The 22,206-nt window shown below is 41.1% G+C and overlaps 1 protein-coding gene across 1 annotated transcript; it reads left to right on the forward strand.

Moving 5' to 3' along the window:
* The first annotated feature begins 17,130 nt into the window (after positions 1 to 17,130).
* Positions 17,131 to 18,589, forward strand: LOC146072820 (uncharacterized). The gene has a single exon (XM_083180016.1). It carries the CDS (start codon positions 17,280 to 17,282, stop codon positions 18,498 to 18,500), a length of 1,221 nt encoding a protein of 406 aa, XP_083036142.1. The 5' UTR covers positions 17,131 to 17,279; the 3' UTR covers positions 18,501 to 18,589.
* The last annotated feature ends 3,617 nt before the right edge of the window (positions 18,590 to 22,206 follow it).

Genomic DNA, 22,206 nt, shown 5'->3' on the forward strand with positions numbered 1-22,206 from the left:
GGGACTTAAAGGCAGGTAGGCAATGTAACAAAGCAATGAAGAAGGCAAGTCAGATGCTTGGTTGCATAGGGAGAGGTATCAGCAGTAGAAAGAAAGAAGTAATAATGCCACTGTATAGGTCATTGGTACGACCTCATCTAGAGTATTGTGTTCAGTTCTGGAGGCCATAGCATCAGAAGGATATAAATACATTAGAGACTGTACAAAGAAGGGTAACTAAAATGGTGCATGGCCTACATCACAAAACGTACAAGGAAAAACTAAAAGATCTTAATATGTATACTTTAGAGCAGAGAAGGGAAAGGGGGGACATGATAGAAACTTTCAAATATATCAAGGGTTTTAACAAGGTACAGGTGGGAGACATTCTTCACAGGAAGAGGAGCAGCAGAACACGAGGACATGCACTGAAACTAGAGGGAGGAAGATTCAGGGGAAATTTGAGGAAGAATTACTTCACAGAAACAGTAGTAGATAAGTGGAATAGCCTGCCATCAGAGGTGGTAGAGGCAAATACAGTAGTACAATTTAAACATGCTTGGGATAGGCATATTGATATCCTTACAAAAAAATAAGGATCAAATATGGTTTGAGGTAACATGTTTAAAAAAGGGGCAGACTAGATGGGCCAAGTGGTTCTTATCTGCCGTCAAATTCTATGTTTCTATGTTACATAGTTACATAGTTACATAGTAGGTAAGGCTGAAAAAAGACTTGCGTCCATCTAGTTCAACCTGGTATAGATATCCATTGCTGATTTGGTAGGTTCTGGTATTTTACAGACAAATTATATTTCTTATTTGTACCCATGGATGTTTTTCTCCAGTAAATGTTTGTCCAACTTTGCCTTGAATGCATTTAATGAGCCAGCCGTTACCACCTCTCTGGGAAGAGAGTTCCAGAGTTTGACTGTTCTGACCGTAAAGAAATTCTTTCTACTAGCTGAATGAAATCTTTTTTCTTCTAATCTATACTCATGCCCTCGCGTCCTAGATTCCTTTCTAGTAGAAAAGAGGGTACGTGACAGTTCCTTATATTGGCCCTTGATATACTTGTACATGTTGAGCATGTCCCCCCTTAAACGTCTCTTTTCTAATGTAAATAGTCCCAAATTGCTTAATCTCTCCCCGTAGCTTAAATTCTCCATTCCCCTAATAAGCTTTGTTGCTCGCCTTTGGACTTTTTCTAATTCTATGATGTCCTTTTTATAGTGTGGGGCCCAGAACTGTACTCCGTACTCTAGGTGAGGTCTCACCAATGCTTTATATAGTGGCATAATTACCCTCAAGTCCCTAGTTTCCATTCCCCTCTTAATACATGCCAGAATTTTGTTGGCCTTTTTTGTAGCTACATTACAATGGGCACTACATCCTAGTTTGCTGTCTATTTGGACTCCTAGATCCTTTTCAAGTATGGAATTACCCAGTTCCTCTCCGCTAAGGTTGTAACTTGCACACTGGTTGTGTCTCCCAAGGTGCATAACCTTACATTTATCTACATTGAACCTCATCTTCCATTTTTTTGCCCACTCATCTAGAATTGCAAGATCATTTTGAAGCATGGTGACATCTTCTGATGATTTGATGACTTTGCTAAGTTTTGTATCGTCCGCAAAGATGGATACATTGCTGAGTAACCCTATCCCAATATCGTTAATAAAAATGTTAAACAAAATGGGCCCTAAAACCGAACCCTGGGGCACTCCACTTAGTACCGGTATCATATCTGATACGGCACCATTCACAACCACTCTTTGTTCTCTATTACATAGCCAATTCCCTACCCATCTGCAGATATTTTCACCCAATCCTAAGTTCTCCATTTTATTAATCAATCTCTTGTGTGGGACAGTATCAAATGCTTTAGCGAAATCTAGGAAAATCACATCTACAGCATTTCCATTATCGAGGTTTTTACTAACCTCTTCATAGAACCCTAGTAGATTAGTTTGGCATGAACGATTTTTCACGAACCCATGTTGGTTAGCACTGAGTAGACTGTGATGATCTAAATATTTCTGGATACCATCCCTTAAAAATCCTTCAAATAGTTTACCCACAATTGATGTTAAACTAACGGGTCTGTAATTAGCGGGATCTTCCTTTTTTCCTTTTTTGAATATTGGCACTACCTCTGCTATTCTCCAATCTTTTGGTACTATACCTGACGATAGTGACTTGCTAAAGATATAATGTAGGGGGGTAGCTAGTTCATCCCTTAATTCCATTAATACCCTTGGATGAATCCCATCTGGCCCTGGTGATTTATTTGTTTTGAGTTTGCTTAGCCTCAGTATTATTTCCTTCGGCGTGAAATCCACAATGAGATCTGGCTTATTTGTCCCGTTTGTGGTAAATGTTCGTTCCACAGTCTGCTCTCCCTTAGTAAATACTGATGAGAAGAACTCATTTAACAGTTTTGCTTTTCCCTTGTCCTCAGTAACACTTTTTCCACTAGTATCAGTTAGTGGGCCTATGTTTTCCTTAATTAAACGTTTACTATTTATGTATTTAAAAAACTTCTTTGGGTTGGTTTTGCTTTCAGTGGCTATGCACTCTTCATATAATATTTTAGCTGCTTTGATTACCCCTTTACAAGTTTTGTTTGATTCTTTGTATTTTGCGAACGCCTCCTCATTCAAGTTATTTTTATAGAATTTAAAGGCTCTGGTTTTATTGTTGATAGCTGACCTTACTTCTTTGTCCAACCATGGTGGCTTTTTTTTGTTGAATTTACCTTTAGTTACTTTAGGAATGTATTCAATAGTTAGTGAGTCAAGCACCTTTTTTAGAGTATCCCACATTTCCTCTGCATTTTTTCCCTCCATAACCGTTTTCCACCCAATTCCTGTTAGGGCTTCCCTGAATAATTCAAAGTTCGCTTTTCTGAAGTTTAGTATTTTTGCAGATCCTTTTTGATGTAATTTACTGAAGTTGATTTCCAGTGAAACCATATTGTGATCACTGTTCCCTAATTGTTCAATTACTTTTGTGTTTGAAACTAAGTCTGTGTTATTTGTTAAAACTAAGTCCAAGAGTGCCTCATCACGAGTTGGAGTTTCCACCGTTTGTGTAATAAACTGGTCTTTAAGTAAGCTTAAGAACCCATTGCTTTTTGCGGATTTACCTGTTTCGTTTTCCCAATCAATGTCGAGTAAATTAAAATCCCCCATAATTAATACCTGACCCTGATTTGATGCTTGTTTGATTTGGTTTAAAAGAAGAGACTCTTCCCTTTCGTTTATATTTGGTGGTCTATAGCATACCCCTATTATAAATTTGTTTTTTGTTTTTTTATTATTGTCGGTTATCTCTGCCCACACTGTCTCCGAGTTGTCGTCTTCCAGGTCTGTGCTCATATTTTTCTCACATGATGTTAAGTTATTATTTACATATAGGCACACACCCCCGCCCCTTCTATTTTCCCTGTCTTTCCTGTAGAGTGTATATCCCTCCATGTTTAATGCCCAGTCATGCGACTCATTACACCATGTTTCTGTAATACCAATGATGTCGTAGTCGTCCCTACTGATCACCGTTTCTAGCTCCCCGATTTTACTCACTAAGCTTCTTGCATTAGCGAGTAAGCATTTTAATTTATGTTTATTTTTAGATATGGCTCTAAAATTGTGATTAGTTTCACCCCAGGACCCATTTGAATTCTTTACTAGCTTCCTCTTTCCCCTCTCCCCTTCAATAGACTCTCTACAGGCCTCCCCACCATGCACACTGCCTGCCCTCTTTATAGTTCTGGGAATTCTTCCTCTGTCCTTCCCTCCTTCCCGTATACTAAGATCATCTGTACCTAAGAACTGTAGTGGGGTAACGTGACTGTTACAACATAACATTTTATTACATGACATTCCTGATGCACCCTGAGAGTTACCCCCGATTATACCCTTGTTATGTCCCAGGACATTGTCTATGTCTCCGTCCCCCCCATCATCTCCTTCCCCCATATGATTCCTGATCCCAGTCCGGCTTCTCTCCCTGATGGTCCCATAATGTCTTGCTGCCCCCACCCCCCGTCGCCTAGTTTAAAATCTCCTCCAACCCTCTAACCATCCTTCCCCCCAGCACCGCAGCCCCCTCCTCGTTCAGGTGCAATCCATCACGGCAAAAAAGATGGCGCCTGACCGAGAAGTCCGCCCAGTGTTCCATGAACACGAATCCCTCTTTCCTACACCAATCCTTAAGCCACACATTTACCTCCCTGATCTCCCTCTGCCTCCCTGAGCTAGCGCGTGGCACTGGTAATATTTCCGAGAAAATTACCCTAGATGTCCTCGCCTTTAATTTCTTACCTAATTCCCTATACTCTTTCTTGAGGACATCCCACCTACCATTGACTTTGTCGTTGGTGCCGATGTGCACCAAGACCGCCGGGTTGCTCCCAGCCCCTCCCAACAATCTGTCGACTCGGTCCGCGATGTGCCGTACCCGAGCACCCGGGAGGCAACAGACCATGCGGCGATCGCGGTCCCGATAGCAGATTGCCCTGTCTGTTCTCCTAATGATGGAATCCCCTACCACCACTATCTGCCTTGGTACCTCACTAACTGTCATCCCGTTTGAGCTAGAGGGACCGCTCCTCCGGTTGCTAGAGGGAGCCGTATCCTCCAGCTCCGTCATTTCGTCTCTATCCTCCCCCGAAACTTCGTCCAACCGGGCAAATTTGTTTGGGTGTGATAGATCCGAGATGTCGTTCCTGTTCCTCCTGTCCCTCTTGTTTCCTCTTCTAACCGTGACCCAGCTGGCTGCCTGATCCTCCTCCTCTACCAGTGACCCCATCTGCAACTCCTCCACCGTTCTATTTAGGCTTTGCTCAAGATTGGAAATGTCTCTCAGTCGCTGAACAGTCCGCTCTAGATCAGTGACCTGGGCTTCCAGGGCGGACGTTCGCTCACATCTTGTGCAGATGTATTCGCACTGGGACTCTTGCTCCAGGTGCGCATACATCTTGCACAACATGCACTGAGTGAGATTCTCAATCAGGGCCCCACCCATTTTATCTACCTCCCTGCGACTAACCCCCGAGTATACAATAGAGAGTTAAATTACAATGCAATTACACACTACAAGTTAATTTCTATCAAAATTTAAGAAAGTTGATACTTATCTGTTCCTGCAGCTGTGTCACACTCCTGGTGTCCTCACACCTGATGTGTCTGCAGCAGCGACAGTAGGGCTCTAATCTTGTCCTCTGGTCTCCTGCTGATACTGGCTGTCTTGCAGTCTGCTGACACACCACTCTGTATCTGTCCGCTTCCTCTGTAATTTCTTCCAGTTGCACGTTTTCCTCAGTGGCCCACTCTCAGATCATGCAGCACACTATCTGCACTTTGTGGACCCTTTAACAGGTCAGGCACCTGGGCTTCAAGCAAGAAGAAGAAAAAAAAAAAAAACAGAAGGGACAGAAGCCTATTGCAACCTGGTTGTACCCCTTCTTGGATATAACGCTGCACTTATTAAAAATGGCACTTAGGCTAAAATGGCAGTTCAAAATTCACAAGTTCATTACATTCACTTACCCCCTGCTGTTCTTATACTCCTCTACTAATCAGCTACCCACCTGAGCAGAAAACCACTCCCACCTTCTGCACAATTCTGAGCAGAAAACCACTCCCACCTTCTGCACAATTCTGAGCAGAAAACCACTCCCACCTTCTGCACAATTCTGAGCAGAAAACCACTCCCACCTTCTGCACAATTCTGAGCAGAAAACCACTCCCACCTTCTGCACAATTCTGAGCAGAAAACCACTCCCACCTTCTGCACAATTCTGAGCAGAAAACCATTCCAGTTCTCTCTCTCTATACCACCAACTAGTACATCCCAGTATGCCAAAAAGTAGAACATACCTGTCCTTTGTATGTCACCAGGTAGTGCATCACAGTTCTCTATCCACCAAGTAGTACATCCCAGTTCTATATGTGCATTGTCGTTGTGCCACCAGGTAGTACATTCCAGTTCATTCTAATACATTGTGGTTTATTTATTTCTCAGTATGCATTGTAGGGCTCAGTTCACAGACAGCCACTTTGATTTGACCATAGTTGCAGTATATAGTAATTCCCTATTTTGTTCAATGCCAGTAAGTATCGCCACACACAAAATGCCCTATTTTTTGGCCAATCAGTTCATGTTATGCACAAAAGTGAAAAAAAAAAAAACGGATAAAAAAGTCAGTTATGGAGCGCTTGATATAAGTGTACTAAATCACGAGCTGCTGCTTTGAGGGAGTAGTCGGCTCTCTAAATGAATAAAAAACAACAGGAAAGATATAAAGCAGCGCTAAATATCTTTAAAAAAATTATATAACAGGTGAATCAATAAGTTAACATTTTAATGGCACAATGAAATTGATAAAATTATAATTAAGAACATTGAAAAATCGCAAATTCAAGGACCAAGTGCAATCACAATAGTGGTTAGAACTATATGGATAAATGAAACCTGCACTGAAATGGGCTTGAAATCCCTTTGGAGAAGCCCTGTAATGGATTTAAAGTCCTGGGTACCGCTGCAGGACATGTCCTGTGGATTTGGATGTGATAATTACCAGGTCTAGATGGGTGCTGGACGGGGTTCCGACAGGTGGGATCCCGACAGGCATTTACCCAATGTCTGGATTCCGACTGTCAAAACACAGACAGCTGGGTTCCTGATGGCCACCTGCTATTCTCCCTCGTGGGGGTCCACGACCTCCATAGAGGGAGAATAGAATAGGTGGCTCGCATAGCGAGCCACTGTGCCCGCAGCATGGCGAGCGCAGCGAGCCCGCAAGGGGCTTAGTTGTGCTCATAATGCTGTCTGGGTCCGGCCAGTCGGGATCCCGACGTCGGGCTAATGACTGTTGGGATCCCGACTGTCTGACCCATGTACCACACCCGTCTACACAGCCTCAACCAGAATGCGGTTTGTATCCAGGTGTTAAAAGCAAGCTACTCCTCAGTAATGAGACTTCCATTCAGATGAATCAGCAGGTGAATCAGCAGATCGGGGTGAAAGGTAAGTTCTTGGGGCACCAGCTCCTGAATAACACCAACACGTTTCACTGAACACAGTCAGCTTTTTCAAGGTGTCTGTGTTGTAAAAATATAACTGGTAATAAGGTGCGCTGCTAACTGCGGCTGGTAAAGGGATTGCCTTCCCTGAAAATATGTAGAATAAACAAAAAAAGATACCAGTGCGGGCTTGAGATATAACGGTTTCTTACAAGTTAAAAATTATTTTAATATATGTATCATACACAAAATAAATAAAATTATTAATAAATAGACACTGATGAATGGATATATAAAAAACCCTTATGGACACTGATGATACTCCTATATCTAGGATATTGAATAACTGGATGGGGTTATTCTCTATTTTGGAGCAGCAATATATATATATATATTACCAGGTGGCCGATTCCATTTGAGTAGTTTTGTATAACAGTTGTTTTCTGGTAGATATCTGGTAAACCTGGGTATGAATAAGATGATCGCTGCAGGTCCAATCCTTAAGATGTATATTAGGATGGCCAGGTAGAGATTTGAGTCCCGTGTCCAGTAAATAATGGAAGAGTCTGTTATCCTCAGGAGTATAGTGGTGTCAGGGTGTATCAGGTATTTAGGAAGCTCTATGCGTTTCTCTTGGAAAGGTCTCCCAGCTTCCACAGGAGCAGAATGAAAAGTCTCTCAGAGTGTCCATATAAATACCCTAGTACCTTAATTAGGGATAGGTCACAGCTGCTCCCAGCTCAGAGTGTGAGTGCTGCTGGGAGCAGCTGTGATCTATCCCTAATTAGATCACAGAGAAACGTGTAGAGATTCCTCAATACCTGATACACCCTGACACCACTATACTCCTGAGGATAACAGACTCCATTATTTACTGGACATGAGACTCAAATCTCTAGCTGGCCATCCTATTATACATCTTAAGGATTGGACCTGCAGCAATCTACTTATTCTGTTCTTGTCCAGTATATGGGGGTCCACCTGTCTCACTGTATATGGATTTACTATCTATGGTATTGAATAAGAACTATTTTCTGTTCAATGGGACCATGTATCACCATCGGCTGCTGGGCATGGCAATGGGGTCCAATGTGGCCCCATCCTATGCCAATTCCTTTATGAATGATGTGAATGATGTACTGTTTATTCCAGCTCCCTACGCAGGGAAAATATTGCTTTATTTACGCTTTATAGAGAATATGCTCATCTTCTGGAGGGGTAAAGCTGATGATTTAAGTAATGTTTTTGACATATACAATTCTAGCTCTAGTCCAGAGAAGTTCACCTACTCTATGAGCAGTGAGGCGGTGAAATTTTTGGATGTGAAGATTTGCTTGAATAACAATAAGATCGAGACATCTATTTTTGTTAAGGAAACAGACCGCAATACCTTGTTGCGTTATGAGAGCTGTCACCCCATTCCCCTGCTACAGGGATTGCCTTACTCTCAGATGTTGAGAGTAAGGCACATTAGAAGTAAAGAAGAAACGGTAGTCAAAGATTTAGACTTCATGCAGAATCGTTTTGAACAGAGGGGGTATAAGAGAAAGGACCTGTTGCAGATCAGACAGAGAGTGCTTGACACTCCAAGAGATGAAGCCCTAAGGGGCGCACAAAAAGAAAATTCTTTGGGAGATAGAATACCCTGGGTAACACAATATGTGGATGGGAGTAGTGAGGTAACTAAACGGGTCAAAGCCTTGTGGCCAATTGTGGCCACTGATAAAGATCTAAAAAGTCTCCATAACACCAAAATTATGTCTGCCTATAAAAGGGGATGAAATTTGACTGATTTGCTTGTAAAAGTAGATGTAACTAAGCTCATGAGAAAAGACAAACCAGACTTTTTGTCAAGACCTAAGGGCTGCTTTAAATGCACAGGGTGTACGACCTGCAGCTCTATGCTCACAGGAGACACGATCAGTCACCCGCAGACGGGTCATAAGATCAAAATTAGGCATTCAGTGACATGCTCCACCAAATACGTGGTATACATTCTGTCTTGCCCATGTGGGTTGTACTATGTGGGCAAGACAGAATCTCAATTCAAGGAACATATGGCCAATCATGGAATGGCTATCCGACAGGCCTTGACCACTGGCCAAAGTGATCAACCAGTAGAGGAGGAAATAGAAAAAGAAAACTTGATGTAGCGGCCACTGGCCGGGCATTCTTAGTAATACTATGGAGCTGCCACCTAGATACCCTGTATATATACTAACCTGATACACAGAGTAATATGTACAATACTATGATGGAGCTGCCGCCTAGATACCCCTTTATATATACTAACCTGATACACAGAGTAATATGTAATATACTATGATGGAGCTGCCACCTAGATACCCCTTTATATATACTAACCTGATACACAGAGTAATATGTAAGATACTATGATGGAGCTGCCACCTAGATACCCCTTTATATATACACTAATCTGATGCACAGAGTAATATGTAATATACTATGATGGAGCTGCCACCTAGATACCCCTTTATATATACACTAACCTGATGTATAGAGTAATATGGAATATACTATGATGGGACTGTCACCTAGATACCCCGTTATATATACTAACCTGATACACAGAGTAATATGTAAGATACTATGATGGAGCTGCCACCTAGATACCCCTTTATATATACTAATTTCACTTTTGTTACGGTAATTATATATGTCTAATTATGTTATAGCTTAGCAGTGAATAAATGATATGCGCCTGTAGATCAGGACTTTCTGCTGACTCTCTGCCTGGACAATAGGTGACTCCTAAACAAAAGGTCCCATAACAGGAGGCCAGAGGCTGCTGTGATCTAATTACAATGCAAGGTGTTACCCTGCCAGTGTGTAATTAGCATTTCCCATTGTAGTAAGTGACTTTAGGAATATTTACACCTTATTTGCAAGACAAGGAGCTGGGCAAGAGAAGCTGCTGTGGTGAATGACTGAATACTAATGTTATGTTACCATAATTTACATGTCACCTCCCAGTGGGGTGTGTTGAAACTGAAATCTAAATTGCAGTGTAAAAATAATGCAGCCAGTATTTACCCTGCACAGAAACAAAATAACTCACATAAATCTAACTCTCTCTGCATATGTTGCATCTGCCCCACCTGCAGTGCACATGGTTTTGCCCATTTTGAGAACAAATTTGTACTGCGAAATTTCTGAATAAGGGCCATTGTTAGAGGCAGTGAGGAGCTTGTATTAGGAGGAGATGCAGGTCCTGATATGCCACATGGAGTAGTCTGGGGTTGCTCCAAGGTAGGTAGCTCTTAGTTCAGATATATCAAGTAAGGAGCCATTATCATGTGGCTACTTGCTGGTTAATCGTAGACCCAATTTAGGGTAACGGTGGTGTGGGGTGCAGTGCCCCTGGACTGGTTGGGCTGGGTGGCTTTAGTGCGGCACGCCCTTATATTCTATTAACACTTTTCTGTCACTAACACTAACTCTCTCATTTTAATTACATTTCATTTTTTTATTTCTCTCTCTCTATATATAGCTTCGGCTTCCTATCACAAATTTTTATTAACACTATATTATCTCACTGGCGTGCTGCACTGGGCTTCCTAGCTTATGAAAGTTTTTGGGGTGCCGCACCCTGCACCTAGATATAGCGCCAGGGACCCCCAATATACAGAGAAGCCTTGACGCGGCTTGGGGGCATGTCATACACCTGCGTAGGTAAATGTAACCAATATCTCTGAATTCTATTATCATGTAGTGTTCAAGATTGGTTACTAATACTATTCAGTGTGCTGGGGGAACCAATGTATTGCTTTACTTACTCAGTATTAACCCCTTCCTTGCATGCACCTGAATGGTATTACTGAACTAATTTGAACATCTACCACTATCTGTATGTATGTTGTGAGAGGCAGTGAGGAGTTTGTATTAGGAGGAGATGCAGGTCCTGATATGCCACGTGGAGTAGTCTGGGGTTGCTCCAAGGTAGGTAGCTCTTAGTTCAGATATATCAAATAATCGTAGACCCAATTTAGGGTAACGGTGGTGTGGGGTGCGGTGCCCCTGGACTAATTGGGCTGGGTGGCTTCAGTGCTGCACGCCCTTACATTCTATTAACACTTTTCCCTCACTAACACTATCTCTCTCATTTTAATTAAATTTTTTTATCTCTCTCTCTCTATATATAGCTTCGGCTACCTAGCACTAATTTTTATTAACACTATATTATCTCACAGACCAACACTGTTCAGAAACCATTAAGATTATTTAAACTTTTATCAAAAGAACTCATTACATATAAAATAACTTTGTTCAATGTGATTATTATATAGATTTCAACAACTATATTTAAAATTTGAACCAAACAAAAGCATTTTCTAAAAAATAAGAAATATCTATCACAGAGAGCAATAAGAGAGCAGTTACATTTTAAATATTGTATTATTAAGTTAAAGCATACTTAAACCTGATTTTAAAGCATTAGCTGTTGATTGCTACCTGGCTGATAATGTTGTGGACAAGGATGCATCAATCAAGATAGGTCTGATTTTGCATTGAAAGCTAATAAACTTCAAAGTAATCCAAAACATATAAAACTAACTAAAAGGTTATATCATTAGTAAATATATTATACAGTATAATTTTTTGTATCTGTGTTTTTGCACTAAATTCTCAGTAATACAAATGATGTATTATGTTTCAAAAATACATAAAAATGTTTTTGCTGGAGTAACTTCTTTGTACACATTTCCCATTTAATTGATTTAATTAAAAAATACAGTATGGTATTTCTTTCAAATTATAAATTTACAGGTTCTATTAAACTTTTATTATCTCTTGAGTAGAAGATACATACAGCTATACCACATGCAAAAGATGCCACAAAAATACATTTCTTTTAAATATTAAAATTTTTATTGGCAGGACAAATTTAAGTGTGCATATACATTTAAGACAATCAGAGACAGGGGTACTTGTTTCCTAGCACGGCCACAACGATTAGGATCTCGGGCATCGCAGGTAAAAAAATTGCGTCGGTCGCATCGCATGCGTGCCAAAAATCGCATGCGATGCGACCGACGCGATGCCCGCGATTTTACATAGGGAACAATGTAAAATGACTCAATTGACCCAAATAAACATAGGGAACAATGTTAAATGGCCCACAGACCCCCCCAAAAAACCCTGAAGTGTGAAATGGGCCCCCAAAAAATTGTTAACGCCACCCCACGATCAACGTCAACCCGAAGCGTGGCGAGCGCAGCGGTACGCGTCCTCCGACCTTTTCATACCCCCACTATCCACGTCGGCGTGGAGTTGAGAATAGAAAGTGTGGCGAGCGTAGCGAGCCACCGAGCACGAAGCGTGGCGATCCCCGCGAGGGGACGCGGATACCTTCACAGGTATCCGCGTTCCCTCGCTGACTTCACAGGTATCCGCGTTCCCTCGCGGGGCTCGCTGCGCTCGCCACGCTTCGGGCTCGGTGGCTCCCTGCGCTCGCCACACTTTCTATTCTCAACTCCATGCCGACGTGGATATTAGGGGTATGAAAAGGTCGGAGGACGCGTACCGCCGCCCCTCGCGCTCTCTACGCTTCAGGCTCGGTGGCTCCCTGCGCTCGCCACACTTTCTATTCTCAACTCCATGCCGACGTGGATATTAGGGGTTTGAAAAGGTCGGAGGACGCGTACCGCCGCCCCTCGCGCTCTCTACGCTTCGGGTTGACGTTGATCGTGGAGTGGCGTTATCAATTTTTTGGGGGGCCATTTCACACTTCAGGGGTTTTTTTTTTTTTGGGGTCTGTGGGCCATTTAACATTGTTCCCTATGTTTATTTGGGTCAATTGAGGAATTTTACATTGTTCCCTATGTAAAATCGCGGTCATCGCGTCGGTAGCATCGCATGCTTTTTTTGGCAGCATGCGATGCGACCGACGCGATTTTCAGCTTTTGAATGCATTTCAACGGGAAATAACGGGCATCGCGTCGGTCGCATCGCATACCATTAAAAATGACCCGCGATGCCCGCGATTGTGGCCGTGCTAGGAAACAAGTACCGAGACAGGAGTCATATACAGAAGCTAAGTATCTGATACCCAATCATAAGGTGATACCGGAATTATAGCTTGCTATAAACAAAAAAAGGAAACTGTCCCAGGACAAAAAAAAAGAAAAAAGCAGTAATATAAGAAAAAGAAAAAAAAAAGAAGAGAGAGAAAAAAAATAAAAAATAAAATAATGAAGACGAACAGACACAGGAGGAAAGGAGACAAGACATGGGATGCATAGAAACACACACCACAGACTAACAATTAAACCAATTAAGGTGAATCGCCAAACTCAGGCGAGTGAAGGACTGAAATATCGACTGGGTCACTGTAAATAATAAATTGTACCTGCCTCTCCCGATATTTACTCCACTTGAACCATTTTATATGTATTGAGGAAGGCGAAGAGGAATATTTACATCCGACCGTCTCAAAGACGAAGTGTTTGTGAATGTTATTGATAATGGTTTTTATATTAGGTACAGAGTGGGATTTCCATAATTGTCATATGTCTGCCTTAGCGGAGATTAAGATATGTCCCAGCAGGTATTTATCACAACTAAGCAGAGGGAGTGGGGTTTGGTGAAGCAGAGCCACCACAGGATCACTAGGAATTGATATCCCAATGAGAGAGAATACCTCACTACATAGCAGCCGCAGGACTGGGCAGTCCCAGAAAATATGCAAAATAGTCCCAACACACCCACAGTTCCTCCAAGAAAATACATTTCTAATAAAACAATCTTGTGTCACCTAATTCATAATAATATTTTATTTAAAAAAAAAAAAACATTTTTGCAATCAATGGCACCACATTGGGAACAAAATTTGCACTGGGATATGGGGAGACAGTCACTAGGTCGACAAGGGGAAGGTCAACAAGCATTAAGTCGACCACTGAATGTCGACATGACAGAATGTTGACATGACTAAAGGTCGACATGCATGAACGTTGCCATGACTGATGGTAGATGCAGGTTAGGTCAACAGGATCATTAGGTCGACACAAGCATTAGGTCGACATGGGGTAGGTCCACAGTCATAAGATCGACATGGGTATTTTCATTTTTGTCAAGCCTACAGGTGGTAGTTCATGCCCTACCATCCACTAGGTTATGGTGGGAGAATAAAATAGTGTCCTGAAGCCTGGCGAGCGACTGTGCTGACATTCAGGACAACAAAGTGAAAAACACCATGTGGACCTTCACTATGTCGACCTAATGCTTGTGTCATCCTGATGTCCCTGTTGACCTAACCCATGTCTACCGACAATCATGTCGTCCTTAATGCACCTCAACCTTCAGTCATGTCAACCTTCATGCATGTCGATCTAATGCTTGTAGACCTAGTGCTTGTCAATCCCATGATCCATACCTGGAATATGCATTACTGTAGGGCTGGAGTAGCCAACCCTGGTCCTCGAGAGCTACCAACAGTGCATGTTTTGCAGGTCTCCTCACAGAATCACATGTGAGCTAATTAGCTCCATCTGTGTAGCTTTTAAAATGTGTCAGTGATTAATGAGTGCAGCTGTGCAGCAGCTAGGTTGTCTGGAAAATGTGAACAGTTGGTAGCTCTCGAGGGCTAGGGTTGGCTACCACTGCTGTAGGGGAATGGGGAAAAAATTCACATTTGTAATTCTGCATTTTATTGGACTAAAGGATTACATTTTATAAATGCTACGGTCATGAGAAACATCGTGTCATTCAGGTTTGTACAAACATTTCACTAGTGTTACAGTAATTATATCTGTATAATCATGTTATAGCTTAGCAGTGAATAAATGATATGCGCCTGTTGATATGTAGATCAGGAATTTCTGCTGACTCTCTGCCTGGACAATAGGTGACTCCTAAACAAAAGGTCCCTGTGGTGACATAACAGGAGGCCAGAGGCTGCTGTGATCTAATTACAATACAAGGTGTTACCCTGCCAGGGTGTAATTAGCATTTCCCATTGTAGTAAGTGACCGTAGGAATATTTACACCTCATTTGCAAGACAAGGAGCTGGGCAGGAGGAGCTGCTGTGGTGAATGACTGTATACTAATGTCATGTGACCCTAATTTACATGTCACCTCTCAGTGTAAGAATTCCTGCAGGGCATCCTGGGAACTACTGGGGAGAGATGGGGAGGAGTGACTATAAATAGGCTGTATCAGGCCACTGGGAGCTGATGGAGGAGCTGCTGGATCAGTTACTGGTTGGAGAGCTGGGAGGACGGAGGAGAAAGAGAGACAGAGGAAGGATCCCCAGAGTAAGGTAATTATATTATACATAAGATTATACTGATATATGAAGATATCGGTATAGATAAAATTTTGGAGCAATTGTCTTGTTGTTCATATTTAAACAGATTTACACCAACATTAGTTAATTTGTTTGTCTAACAATATAACTATATATAATAGTATGAGATACTGTAAACTTTATTTTCTATGTTTGGTATTATATAGTTATTGTATTGCAAAACAACAAAATAGAATTAAAGATATTCCACATTTGTTCCCCTTTATATATACTAACCTGATGCACAGAGTAATATGTAAGATACTATGATGGAGCTGTCACCTAGATACCCCTTTATATATACTAACCTGATACACAGAGTAATATGTAATATACTATAATGGAGCTGCCACCTAGATACCCCTTTATATATATATACTAACCTGATACACAGAGTAATATGTAATATACTATGATGGAGCTGTCACCTAGATACCCCTTTATATATACTAACCTGATACACGGAGTAATATGTAAGACCCTATGATGGAGCTGCCACCTAGATACCCCTTTATATATATACTAACCTGATGCACAGAGTAATATGTAATATACTATGATGGAGCTGCCACCTAGATACCCCTTTATATATACTAACCTGATGTACAGAGTAATATGTAAGATACTATGATGCAGCTGCCACCTAGATACCCCTTTATATATACTAACCTGATACACAGAGTAATATGTAAGATACTATGATGGAGCTGACACCTAGATACCTCTTTATATATACTAACCTGATACACAGAGTAATATGTAAGATACTATGATGGAGCTGTCAACTAGATACCCCTTTATATATACTAACCTGATACACAGAGTAATATGTAAGATACTATGATGGAGCTGACACCTAGATACCCCTTTATATATACTTACCTGCTGCACAGAGTAATTATAATGTATTTATTATAAAAAGTATCTTACACTGTATATTCCATTACAAACAACCATACTAGAGCTGGCTAATAACAGACAAGCTTATAAATAATGGATTACTGTATAGCAGTGTCTTATGTAGGATCTTATCATACTTCAGATATATTTTTTTAGATTCATGTAAAATAATTTTGAAATAGATTGAATGTGGGGAACACAGGATAGTTCAGAGTCAAAGAAGAGATTATGGCAGCAATTTCAGGTTTGTAAGTACTATTGACTGGTGGCACACCCCCACACCCAGAGTAACAGGGTCATAGGAATTAGTGCACACATTCGGTATGTTCCTATGGAAAAAAGTGTCTTTTAATGCTTTTCGACACTTTGTTTAACACACACATGCAAAGAATCCTAGACAAACAGGTATAATAATGAGACATGTAGGTTTAAGGATATGTTCCAGCACCAAGTGCTATTGTTCAGTCTGCTGCAGTATAACACAGCCACAATCCTCTATGCTTCATTGTACAGCTAATTCACTTGTCTCTGGCACTAATATGGTTTCAGCCTACATATGGTTCCAGCCTACACACTGGTCACTTTTTGTTATCAGTGCCAAGAGCAACAGAAGGATAAGAGTTGTAAACCCTCACATTCAGTGGTTATTAGCAGCTGGTCCAGTGCAACTAGGAATACCTGGCATTTCAAACCTCCACTGGTCCAGAAAAATGCACAGGATGTTGCTTTAGTCTCCCTTTGATGGAGATGATCCCATGGGAATGTGGGAAATTCAAGTGAGAATTGACCCATCTTACCACAATATACATACATTTATTATGTTCTGTTTATAAAGTAGCACTATAACTGTCAAAGTTTATGTACTTCCATAACTTTTATATTTTTTAATATAATCTTTTTCTGTCATACAGGACATATTAGAAGACATTGTGGAAATGGACATTGATTTCTGATAAAGTCAAGTACAGATGTCATTTCTTCTGACACATCTGGTGGATTCATAAAAGCTGTTATTTTCTGCATATGAGAAACCTTCTACAACTAATTTGTATCTCAGCTAATACATGATGAGTCTGACAGGAGAGAGACCACATCTGTGCTCTGAGTGTGACAAACGCTTTATACGTAAATCACATCTTCTCATCCATCAGAGGAGTCACACAGGAGAGAGACCACATCCGTGCTCTGAGTGTGACAAACGCTTTACATGTAAATCAGAGCTTCAAATCCATCAGAGGAGTCACACAGGAGAGAGACCACATCTGTGCTCTGAGTGTGACAAATGCTTTACACGTAAATCAGAGCTTCTCATCCATCAGAGGATTCACACAGGAGAGAAGCCATTTACATGTTCTGAATGTAGCAAGTGTTTTATTGGGAAGCGGCATCTTCTCAGACATCAGAGGAGTCACACAGGAGAAAGACCATTTACATGTTCCGAGTGTAGCAAATGTTATAGAGACAAGAAACAATTTCTGAGTCATCAGAGAACTCACACAGGAGAGAAACCATTTACATGTTCTGAATGCAGCATGTGTTTTTTTAACAAGCAGCAACTTGTCAGACATCAGATGAGTCACACAGGAGAGAAGCCATTTAAATGCTCTGAATGTAGCAAGTGTTTTACAGAGAAGATGAATCTTGTTGTACATCAGAGGATTCACACAGGAGAGAAACCATTTACATGTTATGAATGCAACAAGTGTTTTACCAACAAGCACCACCTTGCGAGTCATTTGAGGAATCACACAGGAGAAAAGCCATTTACATGTTGTGAATGTAGCAAGTGTTTTAAAACTAAGCAACAACTTGTTAATCATCAGAGAATTCACACAGGAGAGAAACCATATAAGTGTTCTGAATGCAGCAAGTGTTTTACACGAATATCACAGCTTGTCTGTCATCAGATGATTCACACAGGGGAGAAACCATTTATATGCTCTGACTGTAGCAAGTGTTTTAACAAAAAGCATCATCTTGTTAAACATCAGAGGAGTCACACAGGAGAGAGACCATTTAAGTGCCCAGAATGTAGCAAGTGTTTTCCAGATAAGCACCAACTCATTAAACACCAGAGGATTCACACAGGAGAGAAACCATATAAATGCTCTGAGTGCAGCAAGTGTTTTATCCAAAAGTCAAATCTTGTTGTACATCAGAGGAATCACACAGGAGAGAAACCGTTTACATGTTCTGAATGCAGCAAGTGTTTTATTACAAATATAACACTGCTAAGTCACATGAGGAGTCACTCCAGGGATCTGATCGAAGAATGTGCCACTTGAACTTGTATCACTTTGATATGTTTGAAAGTGAAGAAATGTTTATTTTCTGAATGTAACTTGTATTTTCTATCAATCAATTGTGTTAACAAGTGGAGGATAAACCAATGTAATGTAATAAACAATGTATTGGGTGAAACCCCCAAAATTGCCTGAAATCATTTTTTGTTTGTAAATATAATTTGTCACATTCCCCTGGCATAAGAGGGTGCTACTACTGAAACCTAATACTGTATAATAGTACACAACAAGCAGGAGAGAGAGTAGCTGTTATCCTGCATTCCAAGTGGTTTATCGTTTATTGGGTTTTCAAGGATGATAACTCAATTGATAAATAATCTGCAATATATGAAATCAGAAAATATAGCATTGGGATTATTTTTATAATTATTATAGAGCTATGTAATTGTATCATACTATAGTGGTGCCAGAGCACAGTACGCCAAAGTATAGTGGCCAAGGGAACAATGTCATGTTGTGTCAAATCATAGGGCATCTACGTTCCCTGTATGCCACCATATAGTGCATCCCAATTCTATCTACAGTATTCCACCAAGTAGTGCATCCAAGTTCTTTGCATATCACCAGGTAGTGCAACCAGTTCTCTGTATACAAACAAGTAGAACATCTCAGTTCTCTGTATGCCACCAGATGCATTCCAGTTCTCTCTCTATACCACCAACTAGTACATCCCAGTATGCCAAAAAGTAGAACATACCATTCCTTTGTATGTCACCAGGTAGTGCATCACAGTTCTCTATCCCACCAAGTAGTACATCCCAGTTCTATATGTGCGTTGTCGGTGTGCCACCAGGTAGTACATTCCAGTTCATTCTAATACATTGTGGTTTATTTTGTTCTCAGTAGGCATTGTAGGGCTCAGTTTACAGACAGCCACTTTGATTTGACCATAGTTGCAGTATATAGTAATTCCCTATTTCGTACAATGCCAGTAAGTAGTGCCACACACAAAATGCCCTATTTTTTGGCCAATCAGTTCATATTATGCACAAAAGTGAAAAAAAAAAAACTGAGAAAAAGTCAGTTATGGAGTGCTTGATATGAGTGTACTAAATCAAGAGCTGCTGCTTTGAGGGAGTAGTCGGCTCTCTAAATGAATAAAAAACAACAGGAAAGATATAAAGCAGCGCTAAATATCATTAAAAAATTATATAACAAGTGAATCAATAAGTAAACATTTTAATGGCACAATGAAATTGATAAAATTATAATTAAGAACATTGAAAAATCGCAAAATCAAGGACCAAGTGCAATCACAATAGTGGTTAGAACTATATGGATAAATAAAACCTGCACTGAAATGGGCTTGAAGTCCCTTTGGAAAAGTCCTGTAATGGATTTAAAGTCCGGGGTACCGCTGCAGGAAATGTCCTGTGGATTTGGGTGTGATAATTACCAGGTCTAGACGGGTGCCGGACGGGGTTCCGACAGGTGGGATCCTGACAGGCATTTACCCAATGTCTGGATTCCGACTATCAAAACACAGATAGCTGGGTTCCTGATGGCCACTTGCTATTCTCCCTCGTGGGGGTCCACGACCTCCATAGAGTGAGAATAGAATAGGTGGCTCGCATAGCGAGCCACTGTGCCCGCAGCATGGCGAGCACAGGGAGCCCGCAAGGGGCTTAGTTGTGCTCATAATGATGTCTGGGTCTGGCCAGTCGGGATCCCGACATCGGGCTAATGACTGTTGGGATCCCGACTGTCTGACCCATGTACCACACCCGTCTACACAGCCTCAACCAGAATGCGGTTTGTATCCAGGTGTTAAAAGCAAGCTACTCCTCAGTAATGAGACTTCCATTCAGATTAATCAGCAGGTGAATCAGCAGATCGGAGTGAAAGGTAAGTTCTTGGGGCACCAGCTCCAGAATAACACCAACACGTTTCACTGAACACAGTCAGCTTTTTCAAGGTGTCTGTGTTGTAAAAATATCACTGGTAATAAGGTGCGCTGCTAACTGCGGCTGGTAAAGGGATTGTCAGTCCCTGAAAATATGTAGAATAGACAAAAAAAGATACCAGCGCGGGCTTGAGATATAACGTTTTTTTACAAGTTAAAAATTATTTTAATATATGTATCATACATAAAATAAATAAAATTATTAATACATAGACACTGATGAATGGATATATAAAAAACCCTTATGGACACTGATGATACTATTATATCTAGGATATTGAATAACTGGATGGGGTTAGTCTCTATTTTGGAGCAGCAATATATTACCAGGTGGCCGATTCCAGATGAGTAGTTTTGTATAACAGTTGTTTTCTGGTAGATATCCGGTAAACCTGGGTATGAATAAGATGATCGCTGCAGGTCCAATCCTTAAGATGTATATTAGGATGGCCAGGTAGAGATTTGAGTCCCGTGTCCAGTAAATAATGGAAGAGTCTGTTATCCTCAGGAGTATAGTGGTGTCACGGTGTATCAGGTATTTAGGAAGCTCTATGCGTTTCTCTTGGAAAGGTCTCCCAGCTTCCACAGGAGCAGAATGAAAAGTCTCTCAGAGTGTCCATTTAAATACCCTAGTACCTTAATTAGGGATAGGTCACAGCTGCTCCCAGCTCAGAGTCTGAGTGCTGCTGGGAGCAGCTGTGATCTATCCCTAATTAGATCACAGAGAAACGCGTAGAGCTTCCTAAATACCTGATACACCCTGACACCACTATACTCCTGAGGATAACGGACTCCATTATTTACTGGACATGAGACTCAAATCTCTAGCTGGCCATCCTATTATACATCTTAAGGATTGGACCTGCAGCAATCTACTTATTCTGTTCTTGTCCAGTATATGGGGGTCCACCTGTCTTATTGTATATGGATTTACTATCTATGGTATTGAATAAGAACTATTTTCTGTTCAATGGGACCATGTATCGCCATCGGCTGCTGGGCATGGCAATGGGGTCCAATGTGGCCCCATCCTATGCCAATTCCTTTATGAATGATGTGAATGATGTACTGTTTATTCCAGCTCCCTACGCAGGGAAAATATTGCTTTATTTACGCTTTATAGACAATATACTCATCTTCTGGAGGGGTAAAGCTGATGATTTAAGTAATGTTTTTGACATATACAATTCTAGCTCTAGTACAGAGAAGTTCACCTACACTATGAGCAGTGAGGCGGTGAAATTTTTGGATGTGAAGATTTGCTTGAATAACAATAAGATCGAGACATCTATTTTTGTTAAGGAAACAGACCGCAATACCTTGTAGCGCTATGAGAGCTGTCACCCCATTCCACTGTGACAGAGATTGCCTTACTCTCAGATGTTGAGAGTAAGGCGCATTAGAAGTAATGAAGAAACGGTAGTCAAAGATTTAGACTTCATGCAGAATCGTTTTGAACAGAGGGGATATAAGAGAAAGGACCTGTTGCAGATCAGACAGAGAGTGCTTGACACTCCAAGAGATGAATGGCTATCCGACAGGCCTTGAGCACTGGCCAAAGTGATACAACCAGTGGCTCGCCACTGCGTAGAAAAAAAACATAATTTGGCCAGCCTCAGATCTAAAATAATTGACCATGTTCCCATTTCCAGTAGAGGAGGAAATAGAAAAAGAAAACTCCTACAGGCAGAGTGCAGATGGATACACGAACTGGATACACTTTCCCCGAAGGGGTTAAATGAGCAACATGGTCTGTATTATTTTCTATAGATATACAGAGGATGG

The sequence above is a fragment of the Crinia signifera genome, chromosome 4, assembly GCF_055691185.1.
Source record: "Crinia signifera chromosome 4, ASM5569118v1, whole genome shotgun sequence".
NCBI classification, from domain to species: Eukaryota; Metazoa; Chordata; class Amphibia; order Anura; family Myobatrachidae; genus Crinia; species Crinia signifera.